This window comes from Lolium rigidum, chromosome 6 (genome assembly GCF_022539505.1).
Source record: "Lolium rigidum isolate FL_2022 chromosome 6, APGP_CSIRO_Lrig_0.1, whole genome shotgun sequence".
NCBI classification, from domain to species: Eukaryota; Viridiplantae; Streptophyta; class Magnoliopsida; order Poales; family Poaceae; genus Lolium; species Lolium rigidum.
In genome coordinates this window covers 71,401,999-71,423,178 of record NC_061513.1, presented here as the reverse complement: position 1 = coordinate 71,423,178, position 21,180 = coordinate 71,401,999, and the positions used below count along the sequence as shown (strand labels likewise).

Here is a 21,180-nt window from a genome sequence, read left to right as displayed (position 1 = left end):
TCTCAACGTTTCCAAGGCGGCAAGGGATCAAAAGAAAAAGGAAGTAGCCGAGAAATCGGGGGGTCAAAAAAATCCAAGAATAGAAAGAATTTTGGTTCATAGAGGATGACATGCGGGACCCATGATCCCGCATCGTAAACGGCTCGATCGGAGAACGTTGAACGAGATGGCGCGATCGAGAAAAAAACAATGCCGGAGAGGCTGCCATCCGGGCCCTACATCCCTCGGCGGTGCGGATTTGCGTTGACTCGGCCGGCGAACCCGAGAATTCGCGATGCACCACGTCCGGGCCACCATACGCGACGTTTTGGCCGCTTTCGTCGGGCTAGGTGGCCTCAAAAACGAGAAAAAAAAGTTTTGACATGCACCACGGAGGGACCCAAAATCGTCGGCCATGGTACACCAGCAACCACGGCGCGACTTCAACTTCGTCGGCCATGGCAACTTTTCTTGTAGTGATTGTTGTGGTTGCTTCCCACAATCTTACTTCCTTCTTCAAGTGAACCTTCATCTTGTCTTCAAATCTTCAGAATTCATCACTTCCTTACACGAATACCTTTACCCTCTAGACCTATAACATCAAGTAAGAGCTTGATATGGCAACATGCATTTGCATATCAAAGTCAAACTTCATGTATGGATCTAGTCAATCAATGAAAATCCAATAAAATCCAAGAAGATTCAGCTTTGTGTTCATAATACACATCCTTATATGCCTGAATATACTCATTGGGTAAGACATCCCTAAACATCAGGTGTAGATGTGCAATATATAACACCACATAAGATAGGCTTAGGTTGTGATACATAGCACTTATACGTGAATTTCTACTATTTGTCTCAACATTTATCTTAACTGCACATTTGCAATGAGACAAACTTGAAACAAAATGGCTTGGGATAGTTGAAGTTAACCTAGTTTTCTTTGGAAGTACTAACAAAATAGTATACCCTATATGTGCTATTGAAGACTACTTCCTATAATACAATTATTTCTAATATTTCTACTCTAAACACATAATTGTTTAGAATATACCACCTATACTCTAGGATTTCTCTATGTGATATGTTCTAAATAAGCCTTCTTTAAATTAAGGACTATGATTCTAACATACTTGGTACAGTTTCCGAGATTTTAAGGCCTAAGCTTTCGAACTATTCCCTAAATCCTTACTCCTTATCATTCTTTTGTTATCGTACTTATGATGTTCTACTCCATCATACCATGATTCTCAAGTAAATCATATATGATTACCCACTTTACCATGAAATGTAGAGTTGTATAACTCTTATCACTCTTCCTTACCTCCTATGATTGACTTATCATAGACATATACTACCTTATATAACTTATCTCCCTTTCTTAACATCAGTCATTTGACATTTTTTTTAATGACTCTTACTTAACTATAACTTGCATTGGTATACTTCTTCCAATAGGATATCTTCCTTATGGTTGTATCCTCTCTTTGGACTACCATGTATTGTATACCAACTCGGTCTACTACCACCCATTATCTTAAGCTTCAATGGTGTTTTAATTATTTGGAATGAAGCAAGATAACTAATTAACCTTATTTAAGAAATATAGATAAGAAAGATTGACTCAAGTGTGTCGGGATTATTCTCAAGTGAATACCCATCTCAAGTCAAAATAATAGTTGGTTTAACTAAGACAACTTCCTATAGACACTACCAAACCTATAGGTCTCCTTTAAAGGGTTTTAATCCTAAGGTCAAAGCATTTGCTCCGATACCAACTTGTGATGACCCAGCAGTACCACTCGCATGGTGTAGTACACAAGTCGTTGACATAACACAAGTGAAACACCGTTCCACTCATATTACATCTCTCGAGTGGTACAACGAAACATATGCGAGTCCAAGGTATGTCTATAGAAGTACACATGAACTCGTTTACATAAGATCAACACAACCTCCTACTTTACGAGTGAGGTAAAACTTCAAATAAAGTTCCAGAAGAACGACTCGTAGTCTATCTTATTGCTAACTTAAGTTCAAGAGCTACTTGGCTTGCTATAGAAATCTAGCTACTTAGGTGCTAGGATTAGGGAAAGGTTCCCTTCTATTACTAATCTAGGTTTCCAGTATAGCTGATGCAGAAGTTAACTCCATCGACTTCTTTGATTGGATTCTTCATCTTGTTGCAGTTGACTCCTTTGTCTTCGAGTTCCACGGTAGTTTCTCCTTCAGTGCTTTGATCTAAGAAGGGGGTTCAAACGAGATAGAATGAGTACGAGCGTACTCAGCAAGTTCATATTAGGAAATATGTGTATCATGCACTAGCTACGACCATAGACCATAAAGTCATAGGCCAATGCAAGTTTTCATAAACATTTCTTCAAAAGGTTTATTTTATTCTGAAAACTATGCCCGTCGGTCTTCACGAGTTGACCGTAACTTCGTGGAGTTCCTTTCTGCCGCGTTCGCAGTTCCCTTCCCGAACAGGGAGTGACAGATACTAGTCGAGTATCCTCTCGCAGAGGTGCGTTACTTTTCCCATAAGAGAACTTATCCTTGATGCCTTGCCGAGACGCGTTTCTCGTCCACACTTCCTTGGTGTGGGGCCGGGTGTAATATCCAAGCCAATCACCGCCTTCTCCGCGACCACCGCAAACCCACCCTTTTGTCCAACCGTACACCTCCGAGTAGACTTCCCCGATAATACGGCTTTACTCATGGTGTACTCCGGACAATCCATCATAGATGGTAGAGATTAACATCACTAATGGATGGGGATTTAAAAGGATATCCCAACCTATTGCGGCAGTGCCTCCAACACCCCACCGTCTCTACCAATCCGTTGGCGTGCGAAGGGAAAAGATAAAGCTGACTTCCCGCGAGCCATTATAGATCTTATGGTCAACGCGATATGTACGGCGCTAGAATCACTCGGACTGGCATTGGTAATTAATCCTAGGGTGATATAACCCATGCAATGGAACCTCCACCATATCAACACATACCATGGTTCCATTGCCCACCACATAGTCATATTCATAATTGTAAAATAATACTTTGCTTTTCAATGCATGAGTGATAAGTATAGTACTTTGCATATAATTTGATAAAAATAATCAAATGACATGAGCAAGCGATGAACTTGCCTTTCTTGATCGCGAGATTATGCAGGCAAAAGCTCCGATACGTGAGAAGTCCAAATGCTGAAATACCATCATCGTCCGGTAAGGACAATGTTTAAAGAACTGGCAATAATGCTATAATGCATAGTATGAAATGCAATCGTCCCGAGCGTAACCTAATCCCGATGATTTAAGATTGATGAGTTGTACAGATTTCTTTAGGGTGTTTTGCACTTTTAGAATGGTTCTCAAACAAGGTTCTTATTAGGGTTTGGTTATATTAGCATCATAATCAAGTGATATAAGAAATCATAACAAGTACACACATAAAGAATAGTGGTGGAACAATATGTAAAGAACAGTGGTCAATTTTAGGTTCTACGGGACATGGTTGATGATTACTTATATTATACTTCAAAAGAATAACTTTTGAAGAACATGTTGATTAATAAAGAGTAAGTACTTCAAATAAGAACTATGGTTTGATTAACATTTGTACTCCAAAAGAATAACTTTTGAAGAACAAGTTAAATAAGAATATGAACTACTATATATAGGAGCTATGTAACTCTAGGGTTTACTATTGGGTTCATTTAGTTTCACTAATAGTAACTAGTTGATTCTTAACTTGGATTGGGTTTCTATATAGCAAGTATTGGTAAGTTTATTGCTATGGTTTATTCTAAGCATCATATCCAAGGATGGTTATTAAGATGGTTCTATAATTAGCTATTAGGGTTACTATGGGTTAGGTTTACTATAACTTCTTATTTGTTTCACTAAGAACTCACTAATGGTTTCCAAGCTAAGTGGTTTATGATCTTTAAGTAGGGTGTAGTGGAACAGGGGCATGTGATGTGCATTACTACACAAGTTGGGTATTAGGGTTTATCATTATAGTGCTACTAGGGTTTGATGATTGAGGTTGATCCGAATGGTGTGGTATATAGGAATAGTGCTCAATGGTGTCAATGTGAGGTTAGCAAGCTAGGGTTTGCAATTAAGTGGTACTAGTGGATCATATATAGGTGTTAACCAAAAATAAAGACATGAAATGATGGTCTCATGTGAATTGTACCTAGTTTTATTTTAGTGGATCATGAGTATGCACTCATTGGTTGTTTATTAAGGTTTTACATGTAAAGGTGAAGTTGCTATGGTCACATGGGCTAAACCCCTAGGGTTTTAGGATTGGAACTATTTTAGGATGATCTCATAAAATGATGGAACCAAGATTCTTGTTTATATTAGAATTAGGGTTTCTAAATTTTGATTTCATTATTAACATGATAATTGGTAGAGATTATTACTAAATTGAAGATAGGAGTAATAATGGATTTAACACTATATTATTTTTCAAAAGACTTAAATATGATAAATACTATTAGGGTTTAGGGTTTTAATTGAAGTAATGGTCAATTTGGATTCTCATGTGATTAAACATAACCATTAAGAAACAATTGTTGTTTTTATATGGCATATGTGAAGAATTGAAACAAGAAATTATCTCCTTAGTTTTTAGGTTTTTAATAGTTTAAGATTTAAATTTGGTCTTCTAAAATTTTAGAGGAAATTCATATTGTTGTTCTTTTAAACTTTAAGTATTTGTTTTCTATTTTATTTATAGAGGTCATTTTATGATACTCACTTCTACTTATTGATTTATTTTTATTTTACTTAAATGTTTAAAAGATTTTCCTAAAAATAACAAATAAAAAAAATACCAATAGACCAAGTGGTCTGTTGGGCTGGCCCAATTGGCTTGGCCCAAACCTGGCCCAGCCGAGTTGGTCAGGTTGGGTCAGGTGAACCCAACCCCGACCCAGCTCCTCAGTCCCTCGACGACCTCCTCCTCTCTCGTCCCTCTCGCTCCTGCCCAGGCGACCATTGCTCCGCCGCGCCGCCTCTCACTCCTGCCCGACTCTGGTCCTCCCCGACGCCGGCGTGGTGGAGATGTGGTCCGCCTCGTCATGCTCTATCCTTCTATCCAATTCGATTTGATTTTCCCCACTCCTTTCTCTGGATCCCGACCCCTGGAACCCTAGGTCTGCCACCGGTATATCCGGCCGTTGCCGGCCGATTCCGGCTGCACTCTCGGCAAACGGGACCTCCCTTGGAGCGTCTCAAGCCCCGGCTCCGAGTCTGCCCTACCCGGCTGCTCCGGTTCCTCACGTGGTGGTGTCCCGGTGGTGTGCTGCGGTGCTGCGGTACTAGTGGAGCGGGTGGTGTTGGTGGTGTGGCTCCGGTGTTGCTCGTGGTGGTGGTGCTTCGTGAGCTGCGGTGCTCGACATCGATGGATGGCGCCATAGACGCAACCTTGGCGTCGGTGTACTTGGTGGTGCTGTCGCTGTTCACACTGCATCTTCGACCTCGACGCCAGCAGGACGGCGTCGCCGACGCAACCCCGGCGTCAACCGCTACGACTACTCCTCTATAACACTGTGAGCTACTCATACCCTCTTTCCCTCTCTCTCTGTCTCTCGGCATTCTATATGGCTATGGATTTGTTGGCCAAGAACTTGTGGGTGCTTGGCCGGATTATTGCATATGATTGGGAGTGCTATACATGTGCTATATGACTTGTAAAATTATCAGTCCAGTACTGATGCTAGTGAGTTATATTATATGCTTAAGATTGGTAACTCATATGTGAACTGAAATGCTTCCCTTTTGGATGGATTAATCCTCCAAAGCATGTGTAGTCTGTGGTGTCATTAATCTGACAAAACTGAATGTATAATTTCAGTTTAAAGGATTTGGTTACATTTGTTTTGATCTCAAGCATGTGTTGAGCTATGGCACTATGCCAGTATTGATGTGTACAGAGACCTGATTTACTTGATGGCTGGCTTGTATTTATGGATCTTGCTACCTTTACAGATGGTTTCTCTTTCCTCTGTATATAAACTGATAAGAACATTACTATGCTTATTTCTTGGCCTAGCCAATGATGCAATAGTCTGAGGCACAATTTCTTGATAAGAACTGATGCTATTGTGGGCTTTTAATTCTCAGTGATGATTTGGCATAGCACTTCTATGCAGATCTGAGAGGAAAAGATTCCTCCAGTCCTCCTAGATATAATTCTAGTTGAAGGATAGATGGATCTGATTGCTTTGCATATCACACTTCCCTTTTTCCCCGGGATGCAAATTAAGAACAAATGTTCCTGATCTTTAGTTGGTGTATACCTGCTTCTCTTTTGTAGCTAGATAGCTGGTTCATCTGGCTACTGAAGTGTGCTGCTTCTTGTGGCATGTCTGCTCCTCCTTGCTAGCTTCTTGATCTGCATCCTTATGATCTTGGTTTCTTGCTGTCCTAAGATATATGGGTGTGTTCTTGTGATTCTAGTTGATATGCATGTATTCAGCTAGAACTGATGATATTATGAGGTGGATTTGGCTAGATGAACCACTCGGTTGATTTGGTTGAAGTGTGTGTGCTCATAAGCTTTTGATACTGTATTTGGCAATGAAAAGAACAAAGGGTGCGGTCGGAGAGGTGTGTATGTGCTAACAAAGCTGCTAGCACCACTACTCTGTACTATTTATATCTGCAGGGCTGCTATTTGTGGTGTTGACAACACATGTGTTTGCATGTGTGTGTAAGCTGCTTGTAGTGACATCACCTGATAGTACAAGTTTCAATGTTGCCTCACTTTTCCCTTGTTGCAATCATACCACTACCCTTGCCTTATCCATGAAAATATCTCTCCCTGGGCTGTCAGTTTTCCTTTGTTTACTGAACTAGTAACATGTGAGCTCAATTATTGTCTCATGGGCCATGTGTCTATGATTTAATTAGGCCTTGCTTAATTAATATGTGGCTCAGGATAATTGTATTCGGATCATATTGACTTTTCCATGTCAATCATGATTCATTTAATCAACTATGTGGCTTTTGAAGGATTCTAGCTAGATTAGAGGGATATGCAAATTGTTGCCTTGTTGCCTAAGAATGAATAGAATTATCTTATGGTTGCCTTACCATTCTCTGATGTGGATCAGCTGCTGCCACTTGTTCCTGATGCCTACTTGTTGACTGCTGCCTTATGATCAAATTGATCCAGATTGACCCAAAACATACTTAGCTGATCCAAATGTTGCCTAAATATGAATAAATCCCTCTAATCACCATTTGAGGACTAGGACAAGTTCCTAATTCTCATTAGCTAGCCTCCAATATTAAAATTGTCTCCCAAAATATGGAGACAAACATTTTAACATTAACCCAATATTATTTCTTCTTTGTATTTGCTTTATTTTTCTTTTGCGGGGAGAGAATAAGAAGATTGGGAGATATTTGGAAGATGAAGATTTAGTTTAGGATTTCCCTTTATTACTTTTGTAATCTTCTATTTCTTTTCCAACATGTAATATTCAATAATTGTTGTAAATGAAATACTTATGTGAAATATTATTTGTAATATTTGATTCTCATTTCTACTTATATTTACTTTGTATTTATATAATTGTTTAGAATTCAAATTCCAATTCAAATTATTATTTGAATTATGTCTTTCATATTTGAATTTGAATTCAAACTATTTCCCTTGAAAACGTAATAAATCAACAAAGGTCATGTCGAAATTTATCGCACTTGTGTGGATGACACACATCAATTCCATCGACACAAGAGAAACCTCGATCACTTTGTGTTTTAGATGAATGCGCGAAAATTCCCCGGATTTTCTATGCATGAATGCAATGCACACTCTCGTGTTCTCTCTTTTTCTTGCCTCTAAACCTGGGATATTACACCAAGAACGCCGCCCGCAGACCTGGGCAGTCCTCAGGGTCGTCGCTGCTGGCGATGAGCCACTGCTGCCGCTCGTACTCCGCCAGCAGCGCCGCCTACGACGCTTCCTCCGGCTCCTCCTTCACCTCCGGCTTCGGGATGAGGAGGGCGCCGCCGCGCCTCCCTTGCTGCCGCTGCCGCCACGCCTCGTGTTGACGGGCGTCGCCGGCTCCTCCTTCACCTCCCGTTTGGCGACGGTGTAGGGCGCCGACCGGTATGACGAGGACGGCGTCGATCGCGCCGGTCCCGAGGAAGAAGAGTGCGAGGAGGACGAGTACGTCGTCCTCCTCGGCTGCCATTGAGGAGACGGCGGCGGTGACGACGGCATCTCCAACCTTGGAGCGCCGTTGCGGATGCCGCGGATGACGTTCTCGAGGGTGCGCCCCGGAACGCCCCAGAAACAGGGCGCGACCGTCCTTGTTCCAGCTATTGGGGCCACCGACGAGCCCGTCGGTTCTGTGCATCTCGACGTCGTACTTCGCCTTGAAGTACGTCGTCCACCAGGCGTCGTTGTTGTTGGCCGCCCACGTCGGATCCAGCCGCTCCTCGGCGGTGAGTTGAGCCCGCCGGGCCTTGATGGCGTCCCTCCATTGGTCCGTGCGCGGCTTCGGCGGCGGCGGGACGCTAATACCGTTCACGGCCATCTTCCAGCCGCCGCTGCTTGGCAGCCGCATGTCCGGCGGGACTGGATACCGGGCGTGGTACAGCGCCCACGCCTCCGGCACGGTGAGGCTGCCGCGGCCGAAGCCGTTCGTCGCGGCGATCTTGCGGGAGGACGAGCTCGACATTTTTGGAGCGGCGAGGAGAAGATCTGGGAGGGGGAGGCGGCGGCGACGAGATGGTTTGTGAGCGGTGAGAACTGCAGAGCGGCGGCAGCGGGTGGTTGCACGCAATAACGCCGGCGCGGACGGCCACGCGGCCATGCACGACGAGACGCGTCCCTGCGTCGCCTGGGAAAACAGGGACGCCATTAACGTCGCTTGACCAAAGGTAGGCGACGGGGTTTTAGCCTTCCGAGCCGCTGACGGGTCGGGCCCGCGTCGGTTCGCCTCGCTTTTCGTTGTGTCCGGCGTGCCCGGTGCGTCCCCTGTGGGATGGGGACGGGCTCGGGACGCCGAACACCGTATCGGGGCGCGTCGGGCAAAAATGGGCTTTGGGGACGCGGCTGGAACGCATTTTTTTTCCGGTGCGCCCCAAATTTCTTTGGGGACGCTTTGGGGGACGCGGTTGGAGATGATCTTACTCCTCATATACGCTATCGATCTACACCTCTGTTCACCGGTTGGTGGTGGTTAAGTTACCGCTCACAATTATTTCCGCCGTTTCAAATTAAGTGTCATATTTATATCTAGATACTGATATATATATCTAAATACAAATACATTTTAATTTGTAGACATATCGGACATCTAACTAAAACTTCGACGTTTAGTTTGGAATGGAGGTAGTACCGTTGTCCCATCAAGATGCGCGTCGGCCTCGGCCGTTCCACCCGGGGAGGAAAAAAGTTGGCGTTTCTATCGGGCGGCCGCCTGAAAACGTTGTAGGCATGTGAACGTGTAGATCATTTCGCCGGGCGTCGCCGGTTGCGGCTGGCTACCTGAAACATCGCTGAATGGGTAACACGTACTATGCGAGCGAGCTTGTTTTTAGGAGCCTGATGCGGCGAGAGATGTGTGGATCAGTGAATCGCGTGCGCACTTCGTGTGGCACAGTGCTACGCAGACGGGGCACTGGGCACGCGGCGCGCGCCTATATAGAGGTGCGCCTCCCGTCGTGTAGTCGAGCGAGAGAGGCAAAGAGGAACAGAGGTAGCTAGTTAGCCCTGTCGACCTGACGAGAGGGATTACTACGTGTGAGTCCGGCACTGGTGGCTCGGCTTAGCTAGCTCCGCTAGTTAGCCACCCCGGTCCTGCCGGCCCCTGCCTTCTGTGTGTCAGGACTCATCAGGAGCTAGCAGAGCTTAGACGCCATGGGAGCTCCGAGCCGGGACGAGGAGGAGGCGAAGAAGATGGAGGCCGGCGGCGACACCGTCGGCCAGAAGCTCGACGCCGGCGCACTCTTCGTGCTCCAGTCCAAAGGTGCCCTCCTCTCGCTCCATCGCCTCAAACTAACTACTCCCGCGCGCAGGCCCATCTTCTTCGCCTTTCTTGTTCCTCCATCTTTTCTTTTCTGGAGCACGCGCGCTCGCCGGTCGAGCACGTAGCGTGTGTGTGTTCGCTTGCTGCCGATCGAGCATCAGTATCATATTATTATGGTCCGCGCGCGGACTGATCGATGCTGAGTTTCAGTATACCACGGTGTGCTTGGGACTACTGATCTATTCTTCCAGAAAAACTAGCTTGTAATAAGTAGCCAAAAAGTATAAACTACTCGTACCATATAAAGCCAGCAAGCACCAAGGCGATTTTGGCTATACTAGCGAGACGAAGCCGATGTTCTCGGAAGGTAACGTAGTAGGCTGTAATTAGTATGATTTGCTCATCATATGCTCTTTTTTTTCAAAGCGATAGATTTTGCTCATCTCATCCTACAGTGCCACATCTTGGGATCTCCTGATCAAAAGTTCTTGGGTGACGTAGTTGAAAGGATGCATATGTTTGAATTGGCCTTGCCCATCTATCCTTTCAACTTTCAAGCTACTCCTTTTTTTTTTTCGCTATTTACTTTATGAGAGTGATGCTTTCTACGTACCTGTCTTTTCACTGCATATCTCTCTCTTTCACTTTCTCCCCCCTCTGCACGGTGCTCGCTCAAATGTTCTTTATCGGCAAAGAAAGATGAGACAAACAAAAATAGTACTTGCGGCATGCCGGGATTCCTGACCATATCATAGCCATACTCATCCATGTGCACTTCACTTTCTTTAAACAAGGATATCATCAACTAGCCAATCAGAACAACAATTACTCCAGTAACTATAGTCAATATTATGCTACGTTAATAGTCAATGTACCCCTCTCTAGTCCTTAGTCTTTGATGTAAGCAGTATTTTGACTACCTATGTTATTCGTGCTAGTCATAAGTTGTAATATGGGTTGCAACTGAAATTTGATGTCATCATCTAAACGAAAACTAAGTTAATTCTCAGGAGTTGCTAGTCTACTGAAAACTAAGCTAGTACTCAGTAGACTACTGCAAGATTAAATTTACATTGTCATTCATGCACTTGAGTTGCAAGTTTTGAATTGCAACTGAAATTTATTTAGTTACAAGTAAGATTGCAACTGATTTTTTTTTCAATTGCAACTACAAAAATAACTCATCCAACACTATAGTAGGCCTTGCCAACAACAATTAAAATCAAAATTAAGGCGTCATTTGGAATTGAACTTTCGGATTGCCAAATGAATTCCAAGAAAATCGCTGGTAAATCGTGGGTGATTTATAGCCTTGTGTGCACGCATCGTGTGTACCGGTGCCCGTCACCGTCGCGTCGATACATCATGCGTGCACATTGCAAACGAATGGTAGATATCCCAGAGGTAGACCACACACGTAGGTCTGCCGGTATATTCGATGCTAATCATCATGCTTGATCCACTTCAGAGACGATGGAAAACAAGTGCGCGCGCGTGTAGGTTTTCTGTCACGTACCCATCCAACACTATATAGTAGGCATTGGCTTGACAAATCCAATCTCGCCCGGTCTTCGGTGTTGACCCCTGAACCATATATTCGACTTTTTCTCCGATCAGTCTACCGATTTTCAGGAGAGGCATTGAGTGCGCTGACGTACACCTTGAGAAATTTAGCACAGGCCGGTAACAATCAATTTAAGTATATGGGGCAATCGCCACATGATTTCTTCGATGTGATGCATATGGTGGGGTTTATATCGACGTAGACGGCACAGTCGCACACGGCAGTGACATAGCATGGAATTCTTTACCACCACTCGATCAAAGCTCACACTCCAGCGACATTTTACCGATCGAGCAGCAATCTTCTTCTTCCAGTGGACGATCGACCCCATTTCTGACAGCATGTGCAATCTTCATGTGCATGCATGGCATCGTGTGTAGTTAAGAATGAACAACATATGTATTGGCGTTCCGTGGATCGAGCGCAGTCTCCGACGTGTTGCTGACTGCATGTGTATGTATGTTGCAGGTTCGTGGCTGCACTGCGGGTATCACCTGACGACTTCGATCGTGGCGCCGCCGCTGCTGAGCCTGCCGTTCGCGTTCGCGTCGCTGGGGTGGACGGCGGGGATGACCTGCCTCGTCGTCGGCGCCGCCGTCACCTTCTACTCCTACAACCTCATCTCCCGCGTCCTGGAGCACCACGCGCAGCAGGGCCGGCGACAGCTCCGCTTCAGGGACATGGCCACCGACATACTAGGTCAGTATGTACACAAAGTTGCATGTACTTGTGTTAGTTATGAGTTTCAACTAACGTTCCATAATATCACCTAAGTGAGAATAGCATAGTTCTCGGTCTTTGAGAACTTGCCACACCCAATAATTAACGCATCATAACTGTAGTGACAGTTTCACTGCCCGGTCAGGCCACCGCCGTGTACGGCCAAAACAGGTTCACGTCCATGTCCGACATTATGACACAATCACACAGCTATATCGATGCTTTATCTTCCTATTCGTGGCATTATCCTGCCGTCATTCGGGTTTACTCATATTTTGTTTTGAGTATAAATCCAGCGTTTAGTCGACCTTGACCGATCGAGCATCGGAGCATGATGCGAGACAAGCGCAGAGTGCACCGATAGGCACGGGACTACGGGAGGAGTGAGTGTTGTTGGACTAGGCCAATGGCCATGTGAGCTCGCAGGCGGGTCAAAGCACGTGGCCAAGGACTAACTCAATCGGACAAGCCGACAGTCAGGGTAGGATAGATTCAGGCTTTCAAGCTGAAGGAGTGGCATGCCATCACGTGAGCTGTGAGCTTCTTCCAATAATTGCGAGTCATGCGTCGCGCACAGGCGACAGATCTGGTCGACGCTGCCGCTATGGGCCTATGGTACTATCGTGGACTCGTGGCCGACACTGAAGAAATTTTCGAAGGACTCGCTCCCTCCGGAGGGAGTACTAGCATAAAACCACACTCTATGTTCCCCGAATGATACCAGTTTATATGTCTGGAAAAAAATTCACCACTTTCTCCTTAAAACATAATTGGAAATTAAACGCGAATTGACAGTTTCAACAGGTGGGCCACATGTCAGAACCAGTTTGCTCAGGTGGATAAGGGTTCACTTGACATCCCAATTAGAAAATCTTGGTATCCTATGCATTGTGGGGTTGATATCATAAACTAGTATCATGTGCATGATACTAGTGTATGATACTTCCCATTGTGACTAGTCTAAAAGATATGAGTGTGTTTGGATTATAGCCAATGCCTACCATACCAAAAATTTGGCAAGCCCACGACATTAGTCGCTGTTTGGATTAACGCCAATATATTGGCTCACCAAAGTTCGCCCGAGCCTGCCCACGTAATTTTCGCCCACGCAAGGGCGAGCTGATGGCGCGGAAATCGTGCGCCAAAATATTGGCTGCCCCGCCCGCTCGGGTCTTCCTGGTGGGCCCGGTGTAATCAATGATTGTTTTCCTTGATTGGAGTACGTACCAACAACAATTCAGCGCTCTATTTTCTTCCTAAAGCCAGCAGTACTCTGCTAACTACTACTACTACTAGGAAACATTCCGTTAAAGAAAGAACTACCACTAGAATTTGTTTTCTTTAGGTGTTCAGCGCACTGCAATAGTCACTTATGATTTTGCTATCTCAATTTTTTTCTCTCTTCTTGCCTGCATTCTTTAAAAAACATTATTAATATCTGTTTTCATTGAATTGAAATCAGATCAGGCACTAGCCAGTTTGAGTTGTCAATGCATAAGTCGGTTTGGTTACAAACCTAAATGGAGGCACTAGTCTACCAAAAATTTGGAAGAGCAATGGCTATAATCCAAACAACAACACCTTGCCAAAATTTTGGTAGGGCTTATTGGGGCTCAAACCAAACACACCCATACTCCCTCCGTCAGGTTATCTAGATTTGTTAAAATTTAGATTTATCTAGTCTAGATACATCTAAATGCAAATCTCAGACAACCTTCGTGGAACGGAGAAAGTGGAAGAAATCAAACAAAAACTAGGAGGTGGTCTCCTTCGTCGAACCGTTGGCTTGGCTCTAGCGTAATCACCGTTTTGTCCCGAATTTGTACGCGAGCTCCACCATCGGGGGTTCCTTCGTCTAGGTCTCTAGCATACACTGGATCTGCAAAGAGAAGTGGGATAGAAAGAGAGAGAGAGGGGATAGAGGGATGGGTGGCTGGTAAGGAAGAGAGGGAAGGAAATGGCGGCCGACAACGTGCCTCGCCAGAGTGCATTGGTGATTGTGGTACCGGAGGCGGTAATGGTGGCATGGTGGTTTTATTTTCAGATAATTAGATTTTTCAATTGCGCGGCCATCTGTCTGCATCAGCAAGTTCACTAGGTTTTGTGCCACGACATCATGATAGGTGGGTCCCACTAGTCAGAAAATGTATTATTTCGTGTTTAGTTAGCGATTTGAATTTTTTTCCCGCAAATCATAAACTGGTACAATTCAGTGAATTTGAGCATCAGGTTGGTGGTTTACGCCAATAACTTCTCCCCCATTCTATAATTTTTGTCGCAGTTTCGGCTGTTTTATTTACATACAACTTTTACTATGATTGGGGAATTTAGAAGCCGTTCAAGCTACTTAATCTGACGGTGCAAAAAATAGTAGTACCACAAAGTACTAAAAAGTAAGTACAGGAAAGTACTGGAATTATTGATTTATATTAATTTAATAGAAGGGTAGTTAGGTAATTTCGCGTCAGATGGCATCTCTCATCTCGTTCACTTCAGTCTCCAATATCCCGTCGCGCCATGGAGCCGCCACCGCCATATGCCCTCCCTGCGTCGCCGCCCTGGCGCCTGCGCCCTGTTCTCCCTTCCAACCGCTACCCCCTCCCCGCCGGCGTATTGCTTCGCCGCCCGACCGCGCTCGGTTACCTCCGCCATCCTCTAGCCCGTGCAAAAATCCCCTTTCCGGGAGCCCTTTCCGAGCGCCACTCCGGCACCGTGCTGGATGGCGGCCGCACCTTGTGCCGTGCTGCATGGTATTTTTTTCCAGGACGACGTGCTCTGTCCGCGAGGCGTGGAGCTCTCCAACATCCTACAGTTCACCCCCGGTGGACCACCGGGGCGAGGCAGATGAGCTGTGGAGCCGGCTGTTGGTCGAGCGCGGCGTAGAAGGCTAGAAGCTGCAGGTGTTCGGGTCCGCCGGACGACTAGACGCCGGCGTTACTTGTCGGAGGCAGAGCTCCTCTCAGACGGCATCCCGGTGCGGCGCCGGGCCAACGCAAAGTCGCAAAGGAGGTGGAGCCGGCGGTAGCCTCCAAGCGGCGTGTCAAAGCTGCGAGTGGCTGGCACGTCGTGTGGTCAGATGTACTTTTTTTGGGTTCAGCCTCCGAGTTGCAAATGCACTGATGGCCATGTGCAGTAAGAATGGTTGCTTCTCCAACGAATCCACGTCCTGAATGGAGCTGCTGTTCGTTGATTTCTCCTGTATCTAGAATTATAGATTCAGTAGGGATACTGCATATAGTTTTGAATTCATTTTTTGACATGCCATTTGCTTTAAGAATATAACAAAGGTAAAGCGTTGGTCAAGCACGAATTGATCCCACTACCTGTTGATTGCCATCAACTAGTTTGAGAATAAGTTTTTTTTGCAGTGAATAATTAGGCTAAGTGTATCATGGTATCTATTGATTTATTAGACATGCATGGCATGTGTTACCTTTAATTTTTGACATTCCACAAGATTATAGAACTTGTTCTTTAGGGTGTTAAACGATGTTTTTAAGGCTGAAAATGAGCAGCTGAGCAGTAAACATACAATATAGCATTGTACTTGTATATAGGTTTCTCATTAGGATATGCTTATGGGTCTTCACCAAAGCTCATCATGGTTGACGACAAGGGTGAACAGAAGCAGAGGAAGGCAAGTTCTGCTTAACTCGAGATTCGAGGATAATTTTCAATAACACACCAGCAACACTGCAGCATTGAGTAGTCATGTAAAATAGTCAAGCCAAACATATGGCTTACATTAAAATGTAACAACACTCCAGATCGGTTCGAAGATAAAATTACAAGTTTACCACCAATATGAGAAAACAGCAGAACTTAAGTATAGCCATGGATTGAAGAACACAGCTGTTTGTAAATTGTCACATGCTATAAGAGCACATCATCTGAAACTGCCACTCCCTGTGAGCTTCATAGTTCCTTGTATGGGCTCACCTGTTGGGAACCATGATTTGATCCGCGAGTCCAATGTCAGCATCTGTGGCTAATTTGTATCGATCTTTTACAGAATTAGTAGGTTTAGGTGATTCATTCTTCCTTGGATGCCCACGTTTCCGATTTTTGCTGCCAATTGGCATTGGAGGGATGATTTCCTTTTTACTGGCATCATCTGGAGGGCTTTCTTCCTTTTTGGTGGCATCAGTTGGATGTTGATTACCTGGATGTCGTCCTCTGCAGCATTGCACTTGTCAACCTCTGGCATTCTGGCTTTGTAGGGCTTCTCCTTTATAGCTTTTCCGCACACGAAAACCTTTCTCAAGAGCATAGCTGTTATAGAACTCAAATCCATCATCCTCACTAGCAATTGTCTTCTTGACGATGTCATAGTAATCATATGTGGACTCATCACCCATGTCTTCCTGCATATCACACACAAATGTCAGAATGGTGATTTTTTTACGAAAATTAGAAGCGAATCGTGCCAGAAGTTGAGTACCATTGTACCAACAGCCTACTTAGAGTACCTCCATATCCATAGTGCCATATATGCAGATACCAATAGCAACAGGACATAATAGGCTAGTGACAATGTGTAGTGTCGCTCACAATCTAGTAAACCCGCATTGTTGCCTCTTGGTGCTACACTTCTAGTGATCCTATACTATAACATATATCTGAAAATTTATCTGGACAGTGACGTCATGTTTCAAAATTGTCTTACTGTATAATAAAGCTTGTGCAACTACCAACACATCAACGAACTTACTTTTGCAACATATGCAAAGATAACAGAAAGAGTGGTATCCTCAACTGGTGAATTTTTTTATTTCTTCCTGGTTGCAAATACAATGTTGAATTTCCAATGTGTATGCAGGAAGCAAAAGGGTGTGCAGGAGAGCGTGACATTCATATGTCTCGGATTCCAAAATTACAAACAACTATTTCTTTCTTCACTATATATTTCTCCAGGAATATTTAATATTGCAAAACTTAATTAACCATGTACATATGGTATCAAATGACAAGTGTAGCTCTGATTATTTTTCTCCAGGAATATTCAGTTGTTAGATGACAACAAGAAGATGGGCTCTAACTACTGTTTCTTGTAGTTTCGTAGAATACATATCTTTAGATGTTTTCTGTAAGAAAATACTAACATTTCCTCTGGTTGTGCATATGCATGAACTTGTGATTAGTCTGTGTGCCCTGGTTGCCGTGAATGCTAATAACGGCATACATGTTGCACAAACACCTGAGATATGACATGATCTTGTACCAAAATCTCAAAAAATGCAAGCTGATTTGGGTTGAATGTGTACCTAGATGTGTTTAAGGAGTTCTGCACTTTCTGGTGGAGATCGCCGGCGCGGAGGTGATGGTGGAGCGAACGGCAGCCGCCGCCTTGTGGGTTCGTAGTGGGAGATCCTCGACGGCCCCGTTCCAGTGCACTTGCTGAGAGGAGCGAGCTACCTCCTGTACGGCGCGGACGAGCTCGAGTGCGAGCAGGCGAGGCAGCCGAGCTCCTACGTGAGGAAGACGATCGGAAGAGCGGTGGATGCGGAGGCGGAGCGCTGATTCGGCGGCACGTCGGCGAGCGGCTGGGCGGCGCGTAGGCGAGCGGCTGGGAAGCGCGTAGGCGAGCTGATGGGCGTTCGGCGAGCAGGTTCTGCTTCCGGCGAGCAGCGGCGGCGGCGGATAAGGAACGGAGGCAAGGTGGGGGGCGGTGCGTCTGGCAAGGGGCTAGTCGCAAAGGCTGGTCGTGCGTGGGCAGTTATGCAGCGTGAATGTACCTTAATACCCCTCAGGATATTAATTAGAAAGTAAATTAAATAGGCTAATCGGACGGCCAGAATTAATCAGAGTGGTAGTACTCCGTAGTACCGGGTAGTAGCACCCAATCACCGTAACACAGCTCTTATTTACATAATATGTCTAGATAGATCCAAATTTGCAGTACGAATTATGGACGGGGGTAAGTATTACTGACATGTTTTTTTGTGTACAAGAGTATCATGTGTGCTAATGTGTGCATGTTCGAATTAACCTATAACCCACATTCTCTTTGATGCAGGGCCTGCATGGGGACGGTACTACATCGGGCCGATCCAGTTCCTGGTGTGTTTCGGGGCAGTCGTGGCGTCCACTCTCCTTGCCGGCCAAAGCATGAAGGTACGAACAAGTTACTAACTACAAGTCTACCACCGGCTGACCGACATTGTGTCGGGCCGGTCACATCTTTAACGGTGCACTTAGGACATGTATAATAAAAGGTGTTCAGAGAAATGTTTAGAAATTTTGTCTAATCACTTATGCTTATTTATCTATCTAGGCATGTAGTAGGCACCTCTCATGTACAATAAGAACCAATTGCTTAACAATAAGCTTGATTTATTTTTCTTAATACCCCTCTAAGCATCTCTTACTGTACATGGCCTTGCACGCAAGCACGATTAGGGCATGTATAATGCAAGATACTTAGAAGAAGCGCTTAGAGAAATACACAATTTTTTGTTTAAGCATCGGCGGTTATTTATAATAGGTAGATGCCTAATACGCACCTCTTCTCTACAAATAAGCACATATGCTTATGAAAATGCTTGATTTGTTTTCTAAGCATTCATATAAGCACCTAGCATTGTAGATGACCTAAGCACTCATATAAACACCTACCCTTTCATTGTAGATGACCTAGGACTCACATGTACGATTTTTACTGCAGGCCATCTACCTTATCGCTAACCCTGGTGGCACCATCAAGTTGTACGTATTCGTGGCCATCTTCGGTGTCTTCCTCGTGACCCTGGCGCAGCTGCCGTCCTTCCATTCCCTCCGCCACGTCAACCTCATCTCCCTCCTCCTCTGCCTCTCCTACAGCCTCTGCGCCGTCGCCGGCTGCATCTACCTAGGTACGTACCCAGGCGGCCCCGCCGTCCGCAAACTTTGTGCTAGTAATATGAAAAGTTTCAACTGATTAACGAGCTCTGCATGCATACAGGGAGCTCCGAGAGAGCGCCCCCCAAGGACTACTCGATCCGCGGCGGCACCAGCACCCGCGTCTACGGCGTCTTCAACGCCATCGCCGTCATCGCCACCACCTACGGCAACGGCATCATCCCGGAGATCCAGGCCACGGTGGCGGCGCCCGTCACGGGCAAGATGTTCAAGGGCCTCTGCCTCTGCTACGCCGTGGTGGTCACCACCTTCTTCAGCGTGGCCACCGCGGGGTACTGGGCGTTTGGCAACGCCGCGCAGGGCCTGCTCCTCAACAACTTCATGGTGGACGGGAGGCCCGTCATCCCGGAGTGGCTGCTGCTCATGGCGGAGCTCTTCACGCTCATGCAGCTCTCCGCCACGGCCACGGTGTACCTGCAGCCCACCAACGAGGTCCTCGAGGGCCTCCTCTCCGACCCCAAGGCCGGGCAGTACGCCGCGCGGAACGTGGTGCCGAGGCTGCTGTCCCGCACCGCCGCCGTCGCCTTCGGCACCACCATCGCGGCGATGATACCCTTCTTCGGGGACATGAACGCGCTCATCGGCGCGTTCGGGTTCTTGCCGCTCGACTTCGCCGTGCCAGCCATCTTCTACAACCTCACGTTCAAGCCGTCTAAGAAGGGGGTCGTGTTCTGGCTCAACACGGCCATCGCCGTCGTCTTCTCCGCGCTAGCAGTCGTCGCTTCCGTCACCGCCGTCAGGCAGATCGTACTCGACGCCGGCACCTACAAACTCTTCGCCAACGTGTGAGGAAGGTGATGAGGCTTCACGCAGCACGCGATCGAGGAGCGACAATGCAGCATCCTTGCAGCTAGCTGAAAGTAATTGCAACTCTGCATTCGTTAGAAAATACTGATCGGCTGATCGAGACACGTATCAAGTACATACCGAGTTTTGATCTGTGGATAAGTCATGTAGGCGAATGAGTGTGATCGGATAGGGTTCAGAACATCAATTATGTATACTCTGATTCTTCATTCACGAGAGAAGAGATCAAGTGTGCTCTAAGAGCATCTCCAGCCGCGTCCTCCAAAGCGTCCCCTAAAGGGATTTGGGGTGCGCCGGACAAAAAAATGTGTTCCAGCCGTGTCCCCCAAAGCCCATTTTTGTCTGGCGCGCCCCGATACGGTGTCCAGTGCCCCGAGCCCGTCCCCGTCCCACAGGGGACGCACCGGGGACGCCGGACACACCGAAAAGCGAGGCGGGGAGTGGCGGGGCTGACCCGTCAGCGGCATGGAAGGCTAAAATCCCGTCGCCTACCTTTGGTCAAGCGACGTTAATGGCGTCCCTGTTTTCCCAGGCGACGCAGGGACGCGTCTCGTCGTGCATGGCCGCGTGGCCGTCCGCGCCGGCGTTATTGCGTGCAACCACCCGCCGCCGCCGCTGTTTTAAGACGCCCGCAGTTCTCACCGCTCACAAACCTTCTCGTCGCCGCCGCCTCTCCCTCCCGGATCTTCTCCTCGCCGCTCCAAAATGTCGAGCTCGTCCTCCCGCAAGATCGCCGCGGCGAACGGCCTCGGCCGCGGCAGCCTCACCGTGCCGGAGGCGTGGGCGCCGCACCACGCCCGGTATCCGGGCCCCGCCGAACATGCGGCTGCCAGCGGCGGCGGCCGGAAGATGGCCGTGAATGGCATGGGCGTCCCGCCGCCGCCGAAGCCGGGCACGCATCAATGGAGGGACGCCATCAAGGCCCGGCGGGCTCAACTCACCGCCGAGGAGCGGTTGGATCCGACGTGGGCGGTCGACAACAACGACGCCTGGTGGACGACGTACTTCAAGGCGAAGTACGACATCGAGATGCACAGCACCGACGGGCTCATCGGCGGCCCCAACAAGCTGGAACAAGGACGGCCGCGCCCTGTTCTGGGGTGTTCCGGGACGCACCCTCGAGAACGTCATCCGCGGCATCCGCAACGGCGCTCCAAGGTTGGAGATGCCGTCGTCACCGCCGCCGTCTCCTCACTGGCAGCCGAGGATA

General features: G+C 46.7%; 1 protein-coding gene across 1 annotated transcript; it reads left to right on the top strand.

The window, feature by feature from the left end:
- The first annotated feature begins 9,703 nt into the window (after positions 1-9,703).
- LOC124661971 (GABA transporter 1-like) lies at positions 9,704-20,227 on the top strand. Its single transcript, XM_047199863.1, has 5 exons — positions 9,704-9,982; positions 12,015-12,245; positions 18,283-18,380; positions 18,931-19,117; positions 19,207-20,227. Exons 1-5 carry the CDS (start codon positions 9,874-9,876, stop codon positions 19,950-19,952), a joined length of 1,371 nt encoding a protein of 456 aa, XP_047055819.1. The 5' UTR covers positions 9,704-9,873; the 3' UTR covers positions 19,953-20,227.
- Positions 20,228-21,180: the final 953 nt, after the last annotated feature.